The sequence below is a fragment of the Chiroxiphia lanceolata genome, chromosome 10 (assembly GCF_009829145.1).
Source record: "Chiroxiphia lanceolata isolate bChiLan1 chromosome 10, bChiLan1.pri, whole genome shotgun sequence".
Classification (NCBI taxonomy): Eukaryota; Metazoa; Chordata; class Aves; order Passeriformes; family Pipridae; genus Chiroxiphia; species Chiroxiphia lanceolata.
The window spans coordinates 12,450,204-12,468,896 of record NC_045646.1 but is presented as its reverse complement, the minus strand read 5'-3'; the positions used below and the strand labels follow the sequence as shown (position 1 = coordinate 12,468,896).

Below are 18,693 nucleotides of genomic sequence, written 5' to 3'. Positions count from 1 at the left end.
TCTAGAGGCTTTTAAAATCCTGACATACACAATCACACAGGATTATCCTTTTGGTTTTCCCCCCTCAGAAATAGGGGCAAGTGACTTTTTCTTACACATTCCTTACACAATTTTTAATCTATTACACTATTTTAATATTTATGATAATCTAGCCAGTCAATTACATAAGCATAATAATATAATGCTATAATAATAAACATGTTATCATAATTTTATAATGCAGTAGCTTGCTTTGTAAAAGTTGTCCTACAATCTCTGAGCCTCTTATCCCTCTTCTCCCCCACCAGGAAGCCCAGGCCTCTGAAGGATGGGTTTTAAGTCTTTTTTGCAACATTGTCATCTCCTGCAGGAACTCCACTTCTCAAGGCAGACAGAAAACAGCCCAAAGCAAGCAGAGTGCATGAATATTCCCACACTGAATATTCTTAGGATCTTCCAGCTCTGAGGTCATCTTGAGCAAAACCAACTCTATGGCAAGTGATGGATTCTGCTGCTCCTCCTCACACACTCACCTCGTGGTTAAGGCAGTGTTCAACCAAATCCTGTCAGTGCACTCACCAGGCTTGATGGAAAGGGAACCAAATAATAATCAATCTCAGCCTGACTGCACAGATAAGCACAGTACAGGTGCAAACTCTTGCATTCAGTGAAATGCTACAGCTTCCAAGAAGTACAAGAAAATACACCAGCTGAAGTAATGGCAGTATTCTTGCCCTTTCCAGGCTGAATTAGACATGGGAGAGGTGCCTGTGCTGCTCTCACACAGTGCTCTGTTGCCAGGTGTTGCAGACAATGTTCTGAATACAGAAAGCTTAAAGCTCAGGGATTGCTGTCAAACCACTTAGATAGTTTAGCCAGGAAAGCAGTTTTGATCACATTTCCAGGAATCAAGAAAGGACTTTCAGTTTTAAGAGAATATGTTTTCCTGTGTTAAAAGAAAGAACTTTATTCGAATGTAATAACAAGAGGCTTTACAAAACACAACCAGAATTCTTGGCTTTGTTATTTCAAAATTGCTTTGCTTTGCTTGTGTGCGTGGCTTTTGATTTAGTTCCTGAGCCATGTTTGTTTCAACCCATAAATTTTTTCATTTCAGCTCTTCTGGTTCTCTCCCCAGTTCTTCTGGTAGAGGAGTGAGCGAGTGGCTCTCTGGTCCTTAGTTGCTGGCTGGGATTAAACCTCGAGAAGATGTGAAGAGCAGATAAAACCAGCAAGCCTCTTAGAGACAGCTGTTTTGCTCTCATCTCTCCTTACAGGTCACAGGCTTCCAAACACTTAGGCCAGATACTCCAAGTAAAGAGCAATAAACTAGACTTTCCCAAAAGAGTTTTATTCTCAGACAATCCACACATCAGCTTTGTGACAAGGAAACAGCAGGGCTCAGGACATTGGGAGATGAGCAATAGGTGCCTCACAGCTCATTCTCCACAGACATCACCCCCAGGGATCCCAGCTTTGCCTTTCTGCTGGGTGGGGAAAAGATTGATGTGCTGACTATGAACTGCTTAAAACCCACTTGTGGTCACTGAAGAGACAATGGTTCCAGCTCTGGGGGACAAAGGGTCCTGGCTGCCCTTGCCATCTCCAGTGGTCTTTCTCTAAGCTCCAGTGTTTTGGCAGCCCAAAGAGTAGAACCATAGAATGGGTTGGTTGGAAGTGTCCTTAAAAATCATCTAGTAAGCTTGCTCAGGCCTAATGCCAACAATCACTGAGCTTATAGAGGTGAAGAGGGAAAGTGTGATGTCACAGTGGAACAAACAGCTGTCTGAGAAGGAGCCAACTGGGTTTTTTTGTCAGACCTCCCCAGATTTGGGGGTCTGTTGCTCCCAAAGGGAGTCAGAGGAGCCAGGGAAAGGGGTACTTTCCAGGCAGGGAAAAAATGAACAGAACACCATCCTGTCCAAATCAGATCACTACTTGAAAACACTGAGGGATACAGCCTACATTACCTGCCCTTCCTTCGTACCTCCACCCTCCCAGGAGCTGCTCACTTTAGATCCCGCAGGCAGCACAGGCTCCAAGACACTGCACATACCTTGTCTGCCCTTTTGCAGGCCTGGGAACTAGCCCTCAGGTGGAGGACACATAGTAAACCCTAAGCAATACTTTTATTTTACTTTTTCGGAAAGGAAACGTTAAAATCAGATATTCACAGGAACAGACCACAGGATTCAGCTGATAAAAACAGGATGGTTGGATAGAAAGCCTGCACCAGTCCTCAGCAAAACACTGGAGGCAAGACGGAGGGAAGGAAGGGATAATTTGCTTTCAGGTGCTCCCAGATTGCCACAAAAATCATCGCAGGCATTGAAATAAAAGCAAATGTGGCAACCAGGCTAGTGCTGCTGGTATTCACCTTCCGCTCTTGACTTGTTATTTCTTAATGGAATGGAAGAGAGAAGCAAGGCTGAATTGTTGCACTTGCACACAAAACTATACTCAGATAGAAGAGGAATTTAGGTCAACATGAGTTTGTTTGTTTAGATTTTCCTGTAATTATTAATTATCTCAGGAAGGGCAGCAAAGTTGCTGGTAGTCTTTGGTATCAGTTTGCCAAAAACTAAAGTCTTTGGCAAATACTGGGCAATGACCACCCATAGCCAGGGGCTCTCTGCCTTGCCTGGAGGTCCTACAAATGGCCCATCAGTTGCTCTTTTTCTCATTCCAGGACTGTCTAGAAGAAGACCTTAAAAACAGCTTAAGGAAACCAGTAACAGCAGTAGCACCAACAGTAGCAGCAACAATAGCAGCAACAGGACTAACACCAATACTAGTCAAAACCAGAGCTGCACCACCGACAAATAGATAAGTGAACACTTCACGACTGAAATCCATCATCTCTTGAATTCCAATACTGGCCTGTAAAGGGAAAGGAAAACACAGGCTGGAAACAAAAGAAGCAATTATATTTACCCTCAAGCATGATAATAAAGAGCAGGCAGGGATAATCAGGGCAATTAAATGAATGACAGATATCTACCCCATAAATAGAACGGCTAACACCCAGGTTTTTACCCTTAGGCTGTGTCATTCAGTAAGAGGGCACTGCCAGGGTGCAGACAGACCACAGTGACTCTCCTGCTTCAGGGTCTCCGGGGAGGCCAGAGGCAGTGCTGGTTTGGACCCCACACCTGGGACTTGGCTGTCCCCAGGCAGTCTGTGGGCTGTGTCCCAGCCCAGGGGCTCACAGGGAGCAGCAAGGAGGTGCTGTGTGAGGCACACAGGGGCTTATCTCATGTTACTTACCTGGTCAGAGACCCCCTCACCATAGCGGAGCATTGTCACAAAGTGCTCACAGTTTTCACAGAGCACATTATAGGTCATCTCCTTGCCAACGTAGCTCTCAGCACGCTTGATGATCTCCTTCACTGGGAGGGGAGTGCGGGAGCGGTCATACTTGTTGTTGACCTCCCAGTCATCAGTTCCCACCACCTCCTTCAGGAGCTGCTTCTTCACCTTGGCCTTTTTGCTCAATGTTGCGTCACTACTGGCTGACAGGCATCGCATCCCTTCATCTGGGAAAGGCAGGAAGGAGATAAGACAGGTAGAACCTATCTGGACCCTCCAAGACCTCAAATGGGTTTCTGACTGCTCTTGGAAAGGCCATCTACATACACAGTTTTGGTCAACCACCAGCTCACAGAGGGAAACAGCGCTCCTGGGGCACCACAGCACCTCCTCTGCACCCTGCCAGGTTGCACCAGACTTACCTGCAGACGTCAGGTGGATGACATACCCATCCCCCAAGTAGAGGGCCCAGTGCTGGTAAAGTGGTCGCTTGATCTCGATCAGGTCGCCAGGCTCGGGGTCCCGCTTGCCACACGCCATCCCAGGAGCCTTCGGTCAGGACACGACGGTGCAGCTGGTCTGGCTCAGCGCAGGGCCCAGCGGAGCGGGGAGGTGTGGGGTGTGCAGAGGCACCTGCCGGGACGGCAGGCACGGAGGGCGTTAGTGCCGGGCACCGAGGGCATGAGCTGCCGGAGCGGCGGCCCCTCCGTGCCGGACCCAGCTCGGGGCGGCCGCTCCCGCCCGCTGGCGCAGGACAAGGCACGGAAGGGCCGCCGCTCCCTCCCAGAGAATGAGGTCGGCTCCTCCGCCGCCGTCCCCGGCTCCCCCCGCCGCCGCCGCCCGGTCCCTGCGCTCCCGTCCCGCCCGCGCTCCCTTTGGGGCTCGGCTTGTGCCGCGGCCGATTCCGCTCCGCTGGCGGGACTCTGGTCCCCGGGGGTGCCCGCGGTGCCCAGCCCGTCCCCAGGCTCCGGGGCACCTCCGGCCTCTTGCCAGAGCCGCGCCTGCCGCCAGCCCCCGACGGGGCCGCATCCTGCTGGCAGATGCCCGCTCGCATCCCCCGAGCTCCGCTCTCTGCCCTTTCACATCGCCCCGCTCACCCTCGCCCCTGTCCCGCTGCTGCCGCCACCGCGCTGCCGGTCCGCTCGAAAGGGAAACGGGCCGGGCACGCCCCGCGGATGCCAGAAGGGCAGAGTCCTTCCTGGCGTCACTGCCGCCTCTGCCTGGGAACCGTCCCGTCCTGTCCCGCCCCCTCCGTTCGGGGCTCCGCTCCCGAGGGTGTTGCCAAAAACCACCCGTTGGGTGGGAATTGTGGTCCTGCCACCCAGGATGGCGTGCACCGCCACCCTGCAGGGAGCCTCTACGTCCGAGTGGTCCTCCCTTCCAGTGAAGGGCAACAGCACTGACTGCAGAACAAGAACCTCTGGCTGCTGATTAAAGCTTGGCTTGGGAGCTGCTGTACTGTTTCACCAATTTCTATGTCCTTCCGTCCACATACACCGTGGAGAAGAAAATGCCAGGACAAGCCAAGTTGCAGCCACAGGAGGTGCTGCCAATGTTCACACCCTGCTCCCTCTCTGTGGCCCCCAGTACCGAGGGGAAAACACTGTCTGCAATAAAGTGGCAGCATTTCCTTTTCCATTACAGCCTCTTTCAAAACTTCATCCTAATTTTGCTCTGTGTACTCTGCCCTAACCCCTCTCCATGGGGTTAGGAGTGAGCAAGTGGCTCTCTGGTCCTTAGTTGTTTGCTGGGATTAAACCTCAAGAAGATGTGAAGAGCAGATAGAACCGAACCAGCAAGCCTCTTAGAGACAGCTGTTTTGCTCTCATCTCTCCTTACAGGCCAGGCACTTGCCTGAAATTAAAGCAACACAGGAGTCTATTTCTTACAGGTGGGCTGTAGGGAACAGGCTTCCAAACACTTAGGTCAGATACTCCAGGTAAACAGAAGCAAACCAGACTTTTCCAAAAGAATTTTATTCTCAGACAATCCACACATCAGCTTTGTGACAAGGAAATAGCAGGGCTCAGGACATTGGGAGATGAGCAATAGGTGCCTCACAGCTCATTCTCCACAGACATCACCCCCAGCACTGCAGGGATCCCAGCTTTGCCTTTCTGCTGGTTGGGGAAAGATCGATGTGCTGACTATGAACTGCTTGAAATCCACTTGTGGTCACTGAAGAGACAATGGTTCCAGATCTGGGGGACAAAGGTTCCTGGCTGCCCTTGCCATCTCCAGTGGTCTTTCTCTAAGCTCCAGTGTTTTGGCAGCCCAAAGAGTAGTACCACAGAATGGGTTGGTTGGAAGTGTCCTTAAAAATCATCTAGTAAGCTTGCTCAGGCCTAATGCCAACAATCAGTGGGCTTATAGAGGTGAAGAGGGAAAGTGTGATGTCACAGTGGAACAAACAGCTGTCTGAGAAGGAGCCAACTGGGTTTTTTGTCAGACCTTCCCAGATTTGGGGGTCTGTTGCTCCCAAAAGGAGTCAGAGGAGCCAGGGAAAGGGGTACTTTCCAGGCAGGGAAAAAATAAACAGAACACCATCCTGTCCAAATCAGATCACTACTTGAAAACACTGAGGGATACAGCCTACATTACCTGCCCTTCCTTCGTACCTCCACCCTCCCAGGAGCTGCTCACTTTAGATCCCGCAGGCAGCACAGGCTCCAAGACACTGCACATACCTTGTCTGCCCCTTTGCAGGCCTGGGAACTGGTAGTTTTCCACCCACACAGGCCCTCAGCTGAAGGACACATAGTAAACCCTAAGCAATACTTTTATTTTACTTTTTCAGGAAGTTAAGTTGAAAATCAGATATTCACAGGAACAACCCCCATTCTGTAGCTGATAAAAACAGGATGGTTGGATAGAAAGCCTGCACCAGTCCTCAGCAAAACACTGGAGACAGGGTGGAGGGAAGGAAGGGATAATTTGCTTTCAGGTGCTCCCAGATTGCCACAAAAATCATCGCAGGCAATGAAATAAAAGTAAATGTGGCAACCAGGCTAGTGCTGCTGGCAATCACCTTCCACTCTTGTTATTTCTTAATGTAAAGGAAGAGAGAAGCAAGGCTGAATTGTTGCACTTGCACACAAGACTATACTCAGATAGATAGGAGAGGAATTTAGGGCAACAGGAGTTTGTTCGTAATTATGAATTATCTCAGGAAGGGCAGCAAAGTTGCTGGTAATCTTTGGTATCAGGTGTGGCAAATACTGGGCAATGACCACCCACAGCCAGGGGCTCCCTGCCTTGCTTGGAGGTCTTTGAAATGGCCCATCAGTTGCTCTTTCTCTTTTTCCCAAATGCCGAAGAGAAAAAGGTCTTGACTGTTCTGTCAGTCAGTGCAGCACCAGCAGAAGTAACAGCAGCAGCAACAGGACCAGCACCAGCAGCACTCACAGCCACAGTTGCACTAGTGTGAACTGCAGAAGTGACCGCTTTGCTAGCGAGAGTCGCTATCCCTCGAACTGACTTGGAGGCAGTTGTACAGCATTAGTATTTAGGGCTGCTTACAGCACACTTGCAGACTTTGGTCACCGACCCCCCTCCTTCCCAGAGTCACAATTACTCTTCTGTCCCTAGATGTATTTTCAGTCCTCCTGGCCCTCCAGCTGCAATCTGCCTCTTCCTCTTCCTTGCTGGTATTGATACTGTGCACAGTGACATGCAGGTAATCACAAACAAAATGTGCACTTCCTTTCTGTGTCATGTATTTAGCTGGCTCTTCAGTTAAGCATATGGAGCAGAAGCCAACTTGGGAATGAATTTGCTGATCCGGTGCTGATTGGGCAGCCCTTTGTGTTGCATGGCCAGGTTTTGGTAGCAGAGGGGGGCTATAGGAGTGGCTTCTGTGAGAAGCTGCTTGGAGCTTCCCCTGTGTCTGACAGATCCAATATCAGCCAGTTTTGGGATGGACCCACCCCTGGCCAAGGCCAAGCTAATCAGGGATGGTAGTAGTGCCTCTGTGATAATGTGTTTAAGAAGGAAAAATAAGTTATTGCACAGATGTAATTGAGCTCAAAGAGAAGAGGAATGAGAATATGTGAGAGGAATAACTCTGCAGACAACAAGGTCAGTGCAGAAGGAGGGAATGAGGTGCTCCAGGTGCTAGAGCTGAGATCCCCAGCAGAGCTGAGATTGCCCTGCAGCCTGTGGGGAAGACCATGGTGACACAGGCTGTCCCCCTGCAGCTCATGGAAGTCTGCAGTTGAGTAGAGATCCACCTGCAGCCCATGGAGGAGACCTATGCCAGAGCAGATGGATGACCAGAAAGAAGCCTGTGACCCCGTGGGAAGCCCATGCTGGAGCAGGCTCCTGGCAGGGACCCGTGGAGGGAAGAGCCCACGCTGGAGCAGCCTGTTCCTGAAGGACTGCACCTCATGGAAAAGTGACCCATGTTGGAGCAGTTTGTGAAGAACTGTAGCCTGTGGGAAGGACTCACTTTGGAGAAACTCATGAAGGACTGTCTCCCATGAGAGGGACCCCACACTGGAGCAGGGGAAGGACTCCTCTCCCTGAGGAGGAAGCAGTGGCAGAAACAATCCGTGATGAGCTGACCATAACCCCCATTCCCCATCTCCCTGTGCCATTGGGAGGGAGGAGGTAGAGCCCAGGAAAGAGGGAGGGATGTGGGGAAGGTGGTTTTAAGATTTGTTTTGCTTCTTATTATCCTACTCTGATTTTGTTTGGTAATAAATTCAGCTAATTTTGGCAAGTCAAGTCTGTTTTGTCCATGATTGTAAATTGGTGAGTGATCTCTCCCTGTCCTTAACTCATGAGCCTTTTGTTATATTTTCTCTCCCTTGTCTAGTTCCAGAGGGGAATGATGGAGAGGTTTTGGTGGGTACCTGGCATTCAGCCAGGGCCAGCCCACCACAGCCTTTCAAACTTCTCTTAAAACCTGCTGACAAGAACGTGAGTAGTGAGGCTGTCCTCCTCTCCTTTAAAGACTGAGCAGCAACCAGGAGAAAAAAAAAAGCACTTGCAGCTTGCTGAGCTTTTCTTCCTCACAGAAAAAAAGAAGCACAATAAGGTGGATTGTGGATTTGCATGTTGGAGGAGACTTGTTGGCTGGAGAAGTGAGTGAGCAGGGATTGCTGTTGCCTCCTCTCACGTCCCCCTGGAGCACCATGAGCTCACACAGGCCTGGGCCTCCTCAGCCCTGCCAGGCACTCATCCAGGGCATGGTGCAGACAGACAGCTGCTGCCAGCTGTGCTGCCCAGGCTGGGAATGGCCAAGCCCTGCGGCTCCTCTCTGGCCTTCATGCACAGGATGCATTTGGGTGGAGGCCTGGCACTAGGGCCAGCACAGAGGGAGGGGAAGCACACATGTGCATCAGCTGTGGCTGCCCAAAAGTAATTGGGCTCCAGGTTCTGCCCCAGGCACCTGACCTGCAACTTTCAGCAGTAGCCTAAGTAAGATAGGCAGATCCATGCCATGGGGAATCTGGCATCAAAACTTCCCAGATCTCTGTGGCAAAGAATTGATGTCACCTTCAAGTGCCTCCTCCATGCTTGCCACTTGGTAGACATCTTCTGAAATCATTAGGAATAGATGCACATCTTGGCAAGGGATTTAAATCTAATGGCTCTCCATGACTTTTCCAACAGTCTCTTTGCACTCCTGTGATCTGGAGAGTTTATGTGTGGCTGGTGCTCTTGGTCACCTTTTGTATACCTTTTTTTACAGAGGTGAGTGCATCTATTTACCAACCATTCCCTAGAGCAAACAGGGGTTGGGTCTTTCTAGCCCTACCTGCAGCCATGCTCTCCTCCTGTCATAGCATAAACCCTCAAGCCTTTTTTTTTTCCCTTAAGACTCAATGTATGCTAGTCAAATCCATTTTATGCAGCCTTGGGGATGATTCAGATCACAACCCTTAAGCCTTTAGAGAGGGAGCTGTAGTGCAGCTGCCTGGGAGGAGCACGCTGCCCAGCTCACAGCATGGGTCAGCACTGCTTGGCAGTGATTTTGAAACGACCGTTTCCCTTTTGTCCTACAATTGACCAGGCTAGAGACTGTGCTGGGTTGTGTCTTGGATATTGCAGTAATGATTAATCCCTGAAGGGTCCCGTGGGCTGGTACCAAAAATGGCAAAGAATGCTGCAGGCAGATCCCAACTGGCCTCAAACAAATGCAAAAGACCTTGCAGCAAAGAGCAGGGATGAGATTAGTCCCACCTGCAATCACAGTGATGGGCACTAGGTGAGACCCTGCAGTCACATGTGGGACTGCACAGTGCTGGGGCTTCCCCATCTTACACTCAATAGCCCATGTTTTCATCCTCTGGTGTGCAACAGATTCAGATACATGAAATCCCTACACAAACCCACCCATTTAGGGGCAGGCTGGCTGTGTCCTGGAGCACAGGTAAGGATTAATCTCTTGACTGTTTGTAAATTAACAGCCTTGACTCTACTCCATGGCAACTGCAGGAATCAAAAAAGGAGTTTCAGTTTCACTTTTATGAGAATATGTTTTCCTGTATGAAAAATAAGAACTTTATTTAAAGGTAATAAGACAACAGTACAAAATACGACCAGAAGTTTTACCTTTGTTATTTCAAACATTAAAAAACTGACACTGAAAAAAACTAGTGAATTAAGTCCTTGTTTTACTTTGCTTGTGTGCATAGGAAGTTTTTTGACTTCAAGTCCTGCTGGTAGGGGAGTGAGCTTAGTTGTTGGCTGGGGTTAAACCTTGACAAGATGTGAAGAGCAGATAAAACCAGCAAGCCTCTTACAGACAGCTGTTTTGCTCTCATCTCTCCTTACAGGCCAGGCATTTGCCTGAAATAAAAGCAACACAGGAGTCTATTTCTTACAGGTGGGCTGTAGGGAACAGGCTTCCAAACACTTAGGTCAGATACTCCAGGTAAACAGAAGCAAACCAGACTTTTCCAAAAGAATTTTATTCTCAGACAATCCACACATCAGCTTTGTGACAAGGAAATAGCAGGGCTCAGGACATTGGGAGATAAGCAATAGGTGCCTCACAGCTCATTCTCCACAGACATCACCCCCAGCACTGCAGTGCCCCCGGCTTTGCCTTTCTGCTGGTTGGGGAAAAGATTGATGAGCTGACTATGAACTGCTTAAAACTCACTGCACACAAGACTATACTCAGATAGATAGGAGAGGAACTTAGGTCAACATGAGTTTGTTTGTAATTATTAAGTATCGCAGGAAGGGCAGCAAAGTTGCTGGTAGTCTTTGGTATCAGGTGTGGGCAATGACCATCCACAGCCAGGGGCTCCCTGCCTTGCTTGCAGGTCTTAAAAATGGTCCATCAGTTGCTCTTTCTCTTTTTCCCAAATGCCTTTGACAAGGCCTTCACAACTTTGACACCCAAAGTAATACCAGCAACAGCAGCACCTGAAGCAGGAGCAACAACAGCACCAACAGCAGCACCAACAGGAGCAACAGCAACGACAGCAGCCACAGCCGCACCAACGACAACTGCAGAAGCGACCATTTCGCCAGCGGACACGATCATCTGTTTAATTGCTCTCTTGACCTGTAAAGTGAGAGGAAAACACAGGCTGGAAACAAAAGAAGCAATTATATTTCCCCCCCCCGGCATGCTAATGAAAAGCAGGTAGGGATAATAAGGGCAATTAAAAGAATGAGGGATATTTGCCCCGTAAGCAGAAGGGGTAACACCCAGGGTTTTAGCCTTAGGCTGTGTCATTCAGTAAGAGGGCACTGTCAGGGTGCAGACAGACCACAGTGACCCTCCTGCTCCAGGGTCTCTGGTGAGGCCAGAGGCAGCAGAGGTTTGGACCCCACACCTGGGACTTAGTTGTCCCCAGGCAGTCTGTGGGCTGTGTCCCTGTCCAGGGGCTCACAGGGAGCAGCAAGGAGGTGCTGTGTGAGGCACACAGGGGCTTATCTCATGTTACTTACCTGTTTGGAGTCCCCCTTGCCATAGCGGAGCATTGTCACAAAGTGTTCACAGTTTCCACGAAGCAAACGATAGGTCACCTCCTTGTCAATGTAGCTCTCAGCATGCTCAATGATCTCCTCCACTGGGAGGGGGGTGCGAGAGTGGTCATACTTGTTGTTGACCTCCCAGTCATCAGTTCCCACCACTTCCTCCAGGAGCTGCTTCTTCACCTTGGCCTTTTTGGTCAATATTGTCACACTGCCAGCTGACAAGGGTGGGATGCTTTCATCTGGGGGAAAGCAGGAAGGAGATAAGCCAGGCAGAACTTATCTGGCCCCTCCAAGACCTCAGATGGGTTTCTCGCTGTTCCTGGAAAAGCCATCTACAGGCACAGTTTTGGTTAACCACCAGCTCAAAGAGGGAGACAGGGTTCCCAAGTTGACCCAGCACCCCCTCTGCACCCTGCCAGGCTACACTAGCCTTACCTTCGGACGTCACGTGGATGACATACCCATCCCCCAAGTAGAGGGCCCAGTGCTGGTAAAGTTGTCGCTTGATCTCGATCAGGTCGCCAGGCTCGGGGTCCCGTTTGCCACTCGCCATCCTAGGAGCCTTCGGTCAGGACACGGAGTTACAGCTGGTCTGGCTCAGCGCAGGGCCCAGTGGAGCGGGGAGGTGTGGGGTGTGCAGAGGCACCTGCCGGGACGGCAGGCACGGAGGGCGTTAGTGCCGGGCACCGAGGGCATGAGCTGCCGGAGCGGCGGCCCCTCCGTGCCGGACCCGGCTCGGGGCGGCCGCTCCCGCCCGCTGGTGCAGGACAAAGCACGGAAGGGCCGCCGCTCCCTCCCAGAGGATGAGGTCGGCTCCCCCGCCGCCGTCCCCGGCTCCGTCTCCCCCCGCCGCCGCCGCCCGGTCCCTGCGCTCCCGTCCCGCCCGCGCTCCCTTCGGGGCTCGAATTGTGTCGCGACCGATCCCACTCCGCTGGCGGGACGCAGCTCCCCGGGGGTGCCCGCGGTGCCCAGCCCATCCCCAGGCTCCGGGGCACCCCCGGCCTCTTGCCAGAGCCGCGCCTGCCGCCAGCCCCCGACGGGGCCGCAACCTGCTGGCAGATGCCCGCTCGCATCCTCCGAGCTCCGCTCTCTGCCCTTTCACATCGCCCCGCTCACCCTCGCCCTGTCCCGCTGCTGCCGCCACCGCGCTGCCGACCCGCTCGAAAGGGTGATGGGCCAGGCACGCCCCGGGCAGGCGATAAAGACAGGGTCCTTCCTGGCGTCACTGCCACCTCTGCCCAGGAACCGTCCCGCCCCTCCATTCGGGGCTCCGCTCCCGAGGGTGTTGCCAAAACCACCCGTTGGGTGGGAATTGTGGTCCTGCCACCCAGGATGGCGTGCACTGCCGCCCTGCAGGGAGCCTCTACGTCCGAGTTGTCCTCCCTTCCAGTGAAGGCAACAGCATTGACTGCAGAACAAGAATCTCTGGCTGCTGATTAAAGCCTGGCTTGGGAGCTGCTGTACTGTTTCAACAATTTCTGTGTCTTTCTGTCCACACACACCACGGAGGAGAAAATGCCAGGACAAGCCAAGCTGCAGCCACAGGAGGTGCTGCTGATGTTCACACCTGGCTCCCTCTCTGTGGCCCCCAGTACCGAGGGGAAAACACTGTCTGCAATAAAGTGACAGCATTTCCTTTTCCATTACAGTCTCTTTCAAAACTTCATCCTAATTTTACTCTGTGTACTCTGCCCTAACCCCTCTCCATGTACAGTGTCTTCTGGAAACAGCTGCTGCCTTCTCCAGGGCCAACACAAGTCCCTGCTCCGAGATACCCTCAAGTGCTAAGCTGGCTGTGCTCCACCACGGGATCAGCTACATGCAAGGCTTGTGTTTTCCTGATTCTCCCTGCATTGGTTACTGCATGGGTAGGTGCTGTGGTGGCACCACTGACTGTGGGTACATAGGAGCTCCTCTCCTGCTCTTGTTAATCTCCTCTCTTTCAGCCTGTGGAGTGCTGGGACGAGGGGCTGCCCAGTGCCTTTGTCAGCAGCATTTCCCAAGTTGGCCCATGGGTACACTCCATCTCGTGTGGCTGTAAAATCCTGTCTAGAGGCTTTTAAAATCCTAACATACACAATCACACAGGATTATCTTTTTGGTTTTCCACCTCAGAAATAGAGGCAAGAGACTTTCTTACACATTCCTTACACAATTTTTAATCTATTACATTATTTTAATATTTATGATAATCTAGCCAGTCAATTACATAAAACATAATAATATAATACTATAATAATAAACATGTTATCATAATATAATTTTACAATGCAGTAGCTTGCTTTGTAAAAGTTTTCTTAGAATCTCCAAGCCCCTTATCCCTCTTCCCCCCACACCGGGAAGCCCAGGCCTCTGAAGGATGGGTTTTAAGTCTTTTTTGCAACATTGTCATCTCCTGCAGGAACTCCACTTCTCAAGGCAGACAGAAAACAGCCCAAAGCAAGCACAGTGCGTGAATATTCCCACACTGAATATTCTTAGGATCTTCCAGCTCTGAGGTCATCTTGAGCAAAACCAACTCTATGGCAAGTGATGGATTCTGCTGCTCCTCCTCACACACTCACCTCGTGGTTCAGGCAGTGTTCAACCAAATCCTGTCAGTGCACTCACCAGGCTTGATGGAAAGGGAACCAAATAAAAATCAACCTGAGCCTGACTGCACAGATAATCACGGTACAGGAGCAAACCCTTGCATTCAGTGAAATGCTACAGCTTCCAAGAAGTACAAGAAAATACACCAGCTGAAGTAATGGCAGTATTCTTGCCCTTTCCAGGCTGAATCAGACATGGGAGAGGTGCATGTGCTGCTCTCACACAGTGCTCCCTTGCCAGGTGTTGCAGACAATGTTCTGAATACAGAAAGCTTAAAGCTCAGGGATTGCTGTAAAACCACTTAAATAGTTTAAACAGGAAAACAGTTTCAATTACATTTCCAGGAATCAAGAAAGGACTTTCAGTTTCAGTTTTAAGAGAATATGTTTTCCTGTGTTAAAAGAAAGAACTTTATTCGAATGTAATAACAAGGGGCTTTACAAAACACAACCTGAAGTCTTGGCTTTGTTGTTTCAAACCTTAAAAAACTGACACTGAAAAAACTGGTGACTTAATCCTTGTTTTGCTTTGCTTGTGTGTGTGGCTTTTGATTTAGTTCCTGAGCCATGTTTGTTTCAACCCACAAGTTTTTTCACTTCAGCTCTTCTGGTTCTCTCCCCAGTCCTACTGGTAAGAGAGTGAGCGAGTGGCTCTCTGGTCCTTAGTTGCTGGCTGGATTAAAACACGCCAAGATGTGAAGAGCAGACAAAACCAGCAAGCCTCTTACAGAAGCTGTTTAGCTCTCATCTCTCCTTACAGGCCAGGCACTTGCCTGAAGTAAAAGCAACACAGGAGTCTATTTCTTGCAGGTGGGCTGTAGGGAACACTTAGGCCAGATACTCCAGGTAAACAGAAGCAAACCAGACTTTTCCAAAAGAATTTTATTCTCAGACAATCCACACATCAGCTTTGTGACAAGGAAACAGCAGGGCTCAGGACATTTGGAAATGAGCAATAGGTGCCTCACAGCTCATTCTGCACAGACATCACCCCCAGCACTGCAAGGATCCCAGCTTTGCCTTTCTACTGGCTGGCGAAAAATTGATGTGCTGACTATGAACTGCTTAAAACCACTTGTGGTCATCGAAGAGACAATGGTCCTGGATCTGGGGGACAAAGGGTCCTGGCTGCCCTTGCCATCTCCAGTGGTCTTTCTCTAAGCTCCACTGTTTTGGCAGCCCAAAGAGTAGAACCATAGAATGGGTCGATTGAAAGGGACCTTAAAAATCATCTAGGAAGCTTGCTCAGGCCTAATGCCAATAATCACTGAGCTTATAGAGGTGAAGAGGGAAAGTGTGATGTCACAGTGGAACAAACAGCTGTCTGAGAAGGAGCCAGCTGGGTTTTTTTGTCAGACCTCCCCAGATTTGGGGGTCTGTTGCTCCCAAAGGGAGTTAGAATAGCCAGGGAAAGGGGTACTTTCCAGGTAGGGAAAAAGTGAACAGAACACCATCCTGTCCAAATCAGAGAACTGCTCAGCAAAACACTGGAGGTTTGGGGGGGGGAGAACAGAAAATTTTCTTTCAAGTGCTCTCAGACTGTCACAAAAATTATCCCAGGCATAAAATCATCCCATAAAAGCAAATGTGGGAAATAGGTTAATGTTGCTGGCCATCCCCTTACACTCTTGACTTGTTATTTCTTAATGTAAAGGAAGAGAGAAGCAAGGCTGAATTGTTGCACTTGCACACAAGACTATACTCAGATAGTAGAGGAATTTAGGTCAACATGAGTTTCTTTAGACTACATTTTAATTATTAATTATCGCAGGAAGGGTAGCAAAGTTGCTTGTAGGCTTTGGTATCAGGTGCAGCAAATACTGGGGAATGACCACCCACAGCCAGGGGCTCCCTGCCTTGCTTGGAGGTCTTTCAAATGGCCTATTAGTAGCTCTTCCTCTTTTTCCTGAATGCCTATCAGAAAAAGGCCTTCAGAATTCTGTCAGCCAAAGCAGCACCACCAGCAGCAACAACAACAGCAACAGGACCAGCAGGAGCAGCAGCCACAGCTGCACCACCAACAAGTAAAACCGTGAACACCTTCCCAGCGAAAGAGCTCCCACGTCGAATTGCTCTCCTGACCTGTAAAGTGAAAGGAAAATACAGGCTGGAATCAAAAGAAGCAATTATATTTACCCTCAAGCATGCTAACAAAGAGCAGGTAGGGATAATAAGGGCAATTAAAAGAATGAGGGACATCTGTTCCAGAAGGGGTAACACCCAGGGTTTTACCCTTAGGCTGTGTCATTCAGTAAGAAGGCACTGCCAGGGTGCAGACAGACCACAGTGACCCTCCTGCTCCAGGGTCTCTGGTGAGGCCAGAGGCAGTGCTGGTTTGGACCCCACACCTGGGACTTGGCTGTCCCCAGGCAGTCTGTGGGCTGTGTCCCTGTCCAGGGGCTCACAGGGAGCAGCAAGGAGGTGCTGTGTGAGGCACACAGGGGCTTATCTCATGTTACTTACCTGACTGCAGTCTGCTTCACCATAGCGGAGCCATGTCACAAAGTGCTCACAGTTGCTCTCAAGCAAATCATAGGTCACCTCCTTGTCAATGCAACCCTTCGCACGCCGGATGATCTCCTCCACTGGGAGGGGAGTGCGGGAGCGGTCATACTTGTTGTTGACCTCCCAGTCATTATTTCCCACCACTTCCTCCAGGAGCTGCTTCTTCGCCTTGGCCTTTTTGGTCAATATTGTCACACTGCCAGCTGACAGGGGTGGGATGCTTTCATCTGGGGGAAAGCAAGAAGGAGACAAGCCAGGCAGAACCTGTCCGACCCCTCCAAGACCTCAGATGGCTTTCTGGCTGCTCCTGGAAAAGCCATCTACACGCACAAGGTGGGTCCACCACCAGCCCACAGAGGGAGACAGGGCTCCTGAAGCACCACCCTCTGCACCCTGCCAGGTTGCACCAGCCTTACCTTCAGCCGTCACATGAATAACATATCCATTCCCCAAGTAGAGGGCCCAGTGCTGGTAAAGTGGTCGCTTGATCTCGATCAGGTCCCCAGGCTTGGGTTGATGCCTGCGGCGTGACATCCTAGGAGCCTTTGGTCAGGACACGGCGGTGCAGCTGGTCTGGCTCAGCGCAGGGCCCAGCGGAGCGGGGAGGTGTGGGGTGTGCAGAGGCACCTGCCGGGACGGCAGGCACGGAGGGCGTTAGTGCCGGGCACCGAGGGCATGAGCTGCCGGAGCGGCGGCCCCTCCGCGCCGGACCCGGCTCGGGGCGGCCGCTCCCTCCCGCTGGCGCAGGACAAGGCACGGAAGGGCCGCCCCTCCCTCCCAGAGGATGAGGTCGGCTCCCCCGCCGCCGTTCCCGACTCCGCCGCCGCCCGGTCCCTGCGCTCCCGTCCCGCCCGCGCTCCCTTCGGGGCTCGGCTTGTGCCGCGGCCGGGCCCGCTCCGCTGGCGGGACGCAGCTCCCCGGGGGTGCCCGCGGTGCCCAGCCCATCCCCAGGCTCCGGGGCACCTCCGGCCTCTTGCCAGAGCCGCGCCTGCCGCCAGCCCCCGACGGGGCCGCATCCTGCTGGCAGATGCCCGCTCGCATCCTCCGAGCTCCGCTCTCTGCCCTTTCACATCGCCCCGCTCACCCTCGCCCTGTCCCGCTGCTGCCGCCACCGCGCTGCCGGTCCGCTCTAAATGGAAATTGGCTGGGCACGCCCCGGGGAGGTGAGAAGGGCATGATCGTTCCCGGGGTCACTGCCGCCTCTGCCTGGGAACCGTCCCGTCCTTTCCCGCCCCTCCCTTCGGGTCTCCGCTCCCGAGAGTGTTGCCAAAACCACCCGTTGAGTGGGAATTGTGGTCCTGCCACCCAGGATGGCGTGCACTGCCACCCTGCAGGGAGCCTCTACGTTCCAGTGGTGCTTCCTAGTACTCCCCTCCACAGCGCTGACTCTGTGCCCTGTCACTCCGCAGGACGTTGTCTTGCAGAACAAGAACCCCTGGCTGCTGATTAAAGCCTGGCTTGGGAGCTGCTGTACTGTTTCAACAATTTCTGTGTCTTTCTGTCCCCATACACCGTGAAGAAGAAAACGCCGGGAAAAGCCAAGCTGCAGCCACAGGAGGTGCTGCCAATGTTCACATCCTGCTCCCTCTCTGTGGCCCCCGGTACCGACGGGAAAACACTGTCTGCAATAAAGTGACAGCATTTCCTTTTCCATTACAGTCTCTTTCAAAACTTCATCCTCATTTTGCTCTGTGTACTCTGCCCTAACCCCTCTCCATGTACAGTGTCCTCTGGAAACAGCCACTGCCTTCTCCAGGGCCAACACAAGTCCCTGCTCTGAGGTACCCTCAAATGCTAAGCTGGCTGTGCTCCACCACGGGATCAGCTACATGCAAGGCTTGTGTTTTCCTGATTCTCCCTCCATCAGTTACTGCGTGGGCAGGTGTGGTGGTGGCACCAATGACTGTGGGTACATAGGAGCTCCTCTCCTGCTCTTGTTAATCTCCTCTCTTTCAGCCTGTGGAGTGCTGGGACGAGGGGCTGCCCAGTGCCTTTGTCAGCAGCATTTCCCAAGTTGGCTGATGGGTACACTCCATCTCGTGTGGCTGTAAAATTCTGTCTAGAGGCTTTTAAAATCCTGACATACACAATCACACAGGATTATCCTTTTGGTTTCCCCCCTCAGAAATAGGGGCAAGTGACTTTTTCTTACACATTCCTTACACAATTTTTAATCTATTACAGTATTTTAATATTTATGATAATCTAACCAGTCAATTACATATAACATAATAATATAACGCTATAATAATAAACATGCAGTTGCTTGCTTTGTAAAAGTTGTCCTACAATCTCTAAAATCACCTAGTTAGCTTGCTCAGGCCTAATGCCAGCAATCACTGGGCTTATAGAGGTGAAGAGGGAAAGT

At 51.3% G+C, this 18,693-nt stretch overlaps 3 protein-coding genes across 5 annotated transcripts; all 3 read right to left on the bottom strand.

Annotated features, from left to right (window-relative positions):
• Positions 1–1,002: 1,002 nt before the first annotated feature.
• Positions 1,003–12,384, bottom strand: LOC116791382 (phospholipase A and acyltransferase 1-like). Of its 3 annotated transcripts, none has more exons than XM_032697280.1 (4): positions 12,346–12,384; positions 3,711–3,921; positions 3,247–3,515; positions 1,003–2,859 (listed from the first exon to the last, which is right to left on the bottom strand). In XM_032697280.1, exons 2-4 carry the CDS (start codon positions 3,826–3,828, stop codon positions 2,644–2,646), a joined length of 603 nt encoding a protein of 200 aa, XP_032553171.1. In that variant the 5' UTR covers positions 3,829–3,921; positions 12,346–12,384; the 3' UTR covers positions 1,003–2,643. The 3 variants fall into 3 exon arrangements, with proteins under 3 accessions (XP_032553171.1, XP_032553170.1, XP_032553172.1); XM_032697279.1 differs by lacking the exon at positions 12,346–12,384 and adding an exon at positions 4,386–4,513; XM_032697281.1 differs by lacking the exon at positions 12,346–12,384 and adding an exon at positions 4,386–4,513 and having other exon boundaries at positions 2,092–2,851; positions 3,242–3,515.
• Positions 10,900–11,782, bottom strand: LOC116791386 (phospholipase A and acyltransferase 1-like). The gene is made up of 2 exons (XM_032697284.1): positions 11,665–11,782; positions 10,900–11,468 (listed from the first exon to the last, which is right to left on the bottom strand). The coding sequence occupies exons 1-2, from the start codon at positions 11,780–11,782 to the stop codon at positions 11,182–11,184; spliced, it is 405 nt and encodes a 134-aa protein (XP_032553175.1). The 3' UTR covers positions 10,900–11,181.
• A 3,574-nt stretch (positions 12,385–15,958) lies between the features above and the next one.
• LOC116791736 (phospholipase A and acyltransferase 1-like) lies at positions 15,959–17,462 on the bottom strand. Its single transcript, XM_032698028.1, has 4 exons — positions 17,410–17,462; positions 16,742–16,952; positions 16,284–16,552; positions 15,959–15,967 (listed from the first exon to the last, which is right to left on the bottom strand). The coding sequence occupies exons 2-4, from the start codon at positions 16,857–16,859 to the stop codon at positions 15,959–15,961; spliced, it is 396 nt and encodes a 131-aa protein (XP_032553919.1). The 5' UTR covers positions 16,860–16,952; positions 17,410–17,462.
• Between the last annotated feature and the right edge of the window lie 1,231 nt (positions 17,463–18,693).

Excerpts from the sequence above, each read along its gene's own strand:
- LOC116791382 (XM_032697280.1), bottom strand. The coding sequence starts at position 3,828 with ATGGCGTGTGGCAAGCGGGACCCCGAGCCTGGCGACCTGATCGAGATC. Across the intron at positions 3,516-3,710 it reads CATCCACCTGACGTCTGCAG|ATGAAGGGATGCGATGCCTG; the intron begins GTAAGTCTGGTG and ends TGCCTTTCCCAG. Across the intron at positions 2,860-3,246 it reads GTGAGGGGGTCTCTGACCAG|GCCAGTATTGGAATTCAAGA; the intron begins GTAAGTAACATG and ends TTCCCTTTACAG.
- LOC116791386 (XM_032697284.1), bottom strand. The coding sequence starts at position 11,782 with ATGGCGAGTGGCAAACGGGACCCCGAGCCTGGCGACCTGATCGAGATC. Across the intron at positions 11,469-11,664 it reads CATCCACGTGACGTCCGAAG|ATGAAAGCATCCCACCCTTG; the intron begins GTAAGGCTAGTG and ends GCTTTCCCCCAG.
- LOC116791736 (XM_032698028.1), bottom strand. The coding sequence starts at position 16,859 with ATGTCACGCCGCAGGCATCAACCCAAGCCTGGGGACCTGATCGAGATC. Across the intron at positions 16,553-16,741 it reads TATTCATGTGACGGCTGAAG|ATGAAAGCATCCCACCCCTG; the intron begins GTAAGGCTGGTG and ends GCTTTCCCCCAG.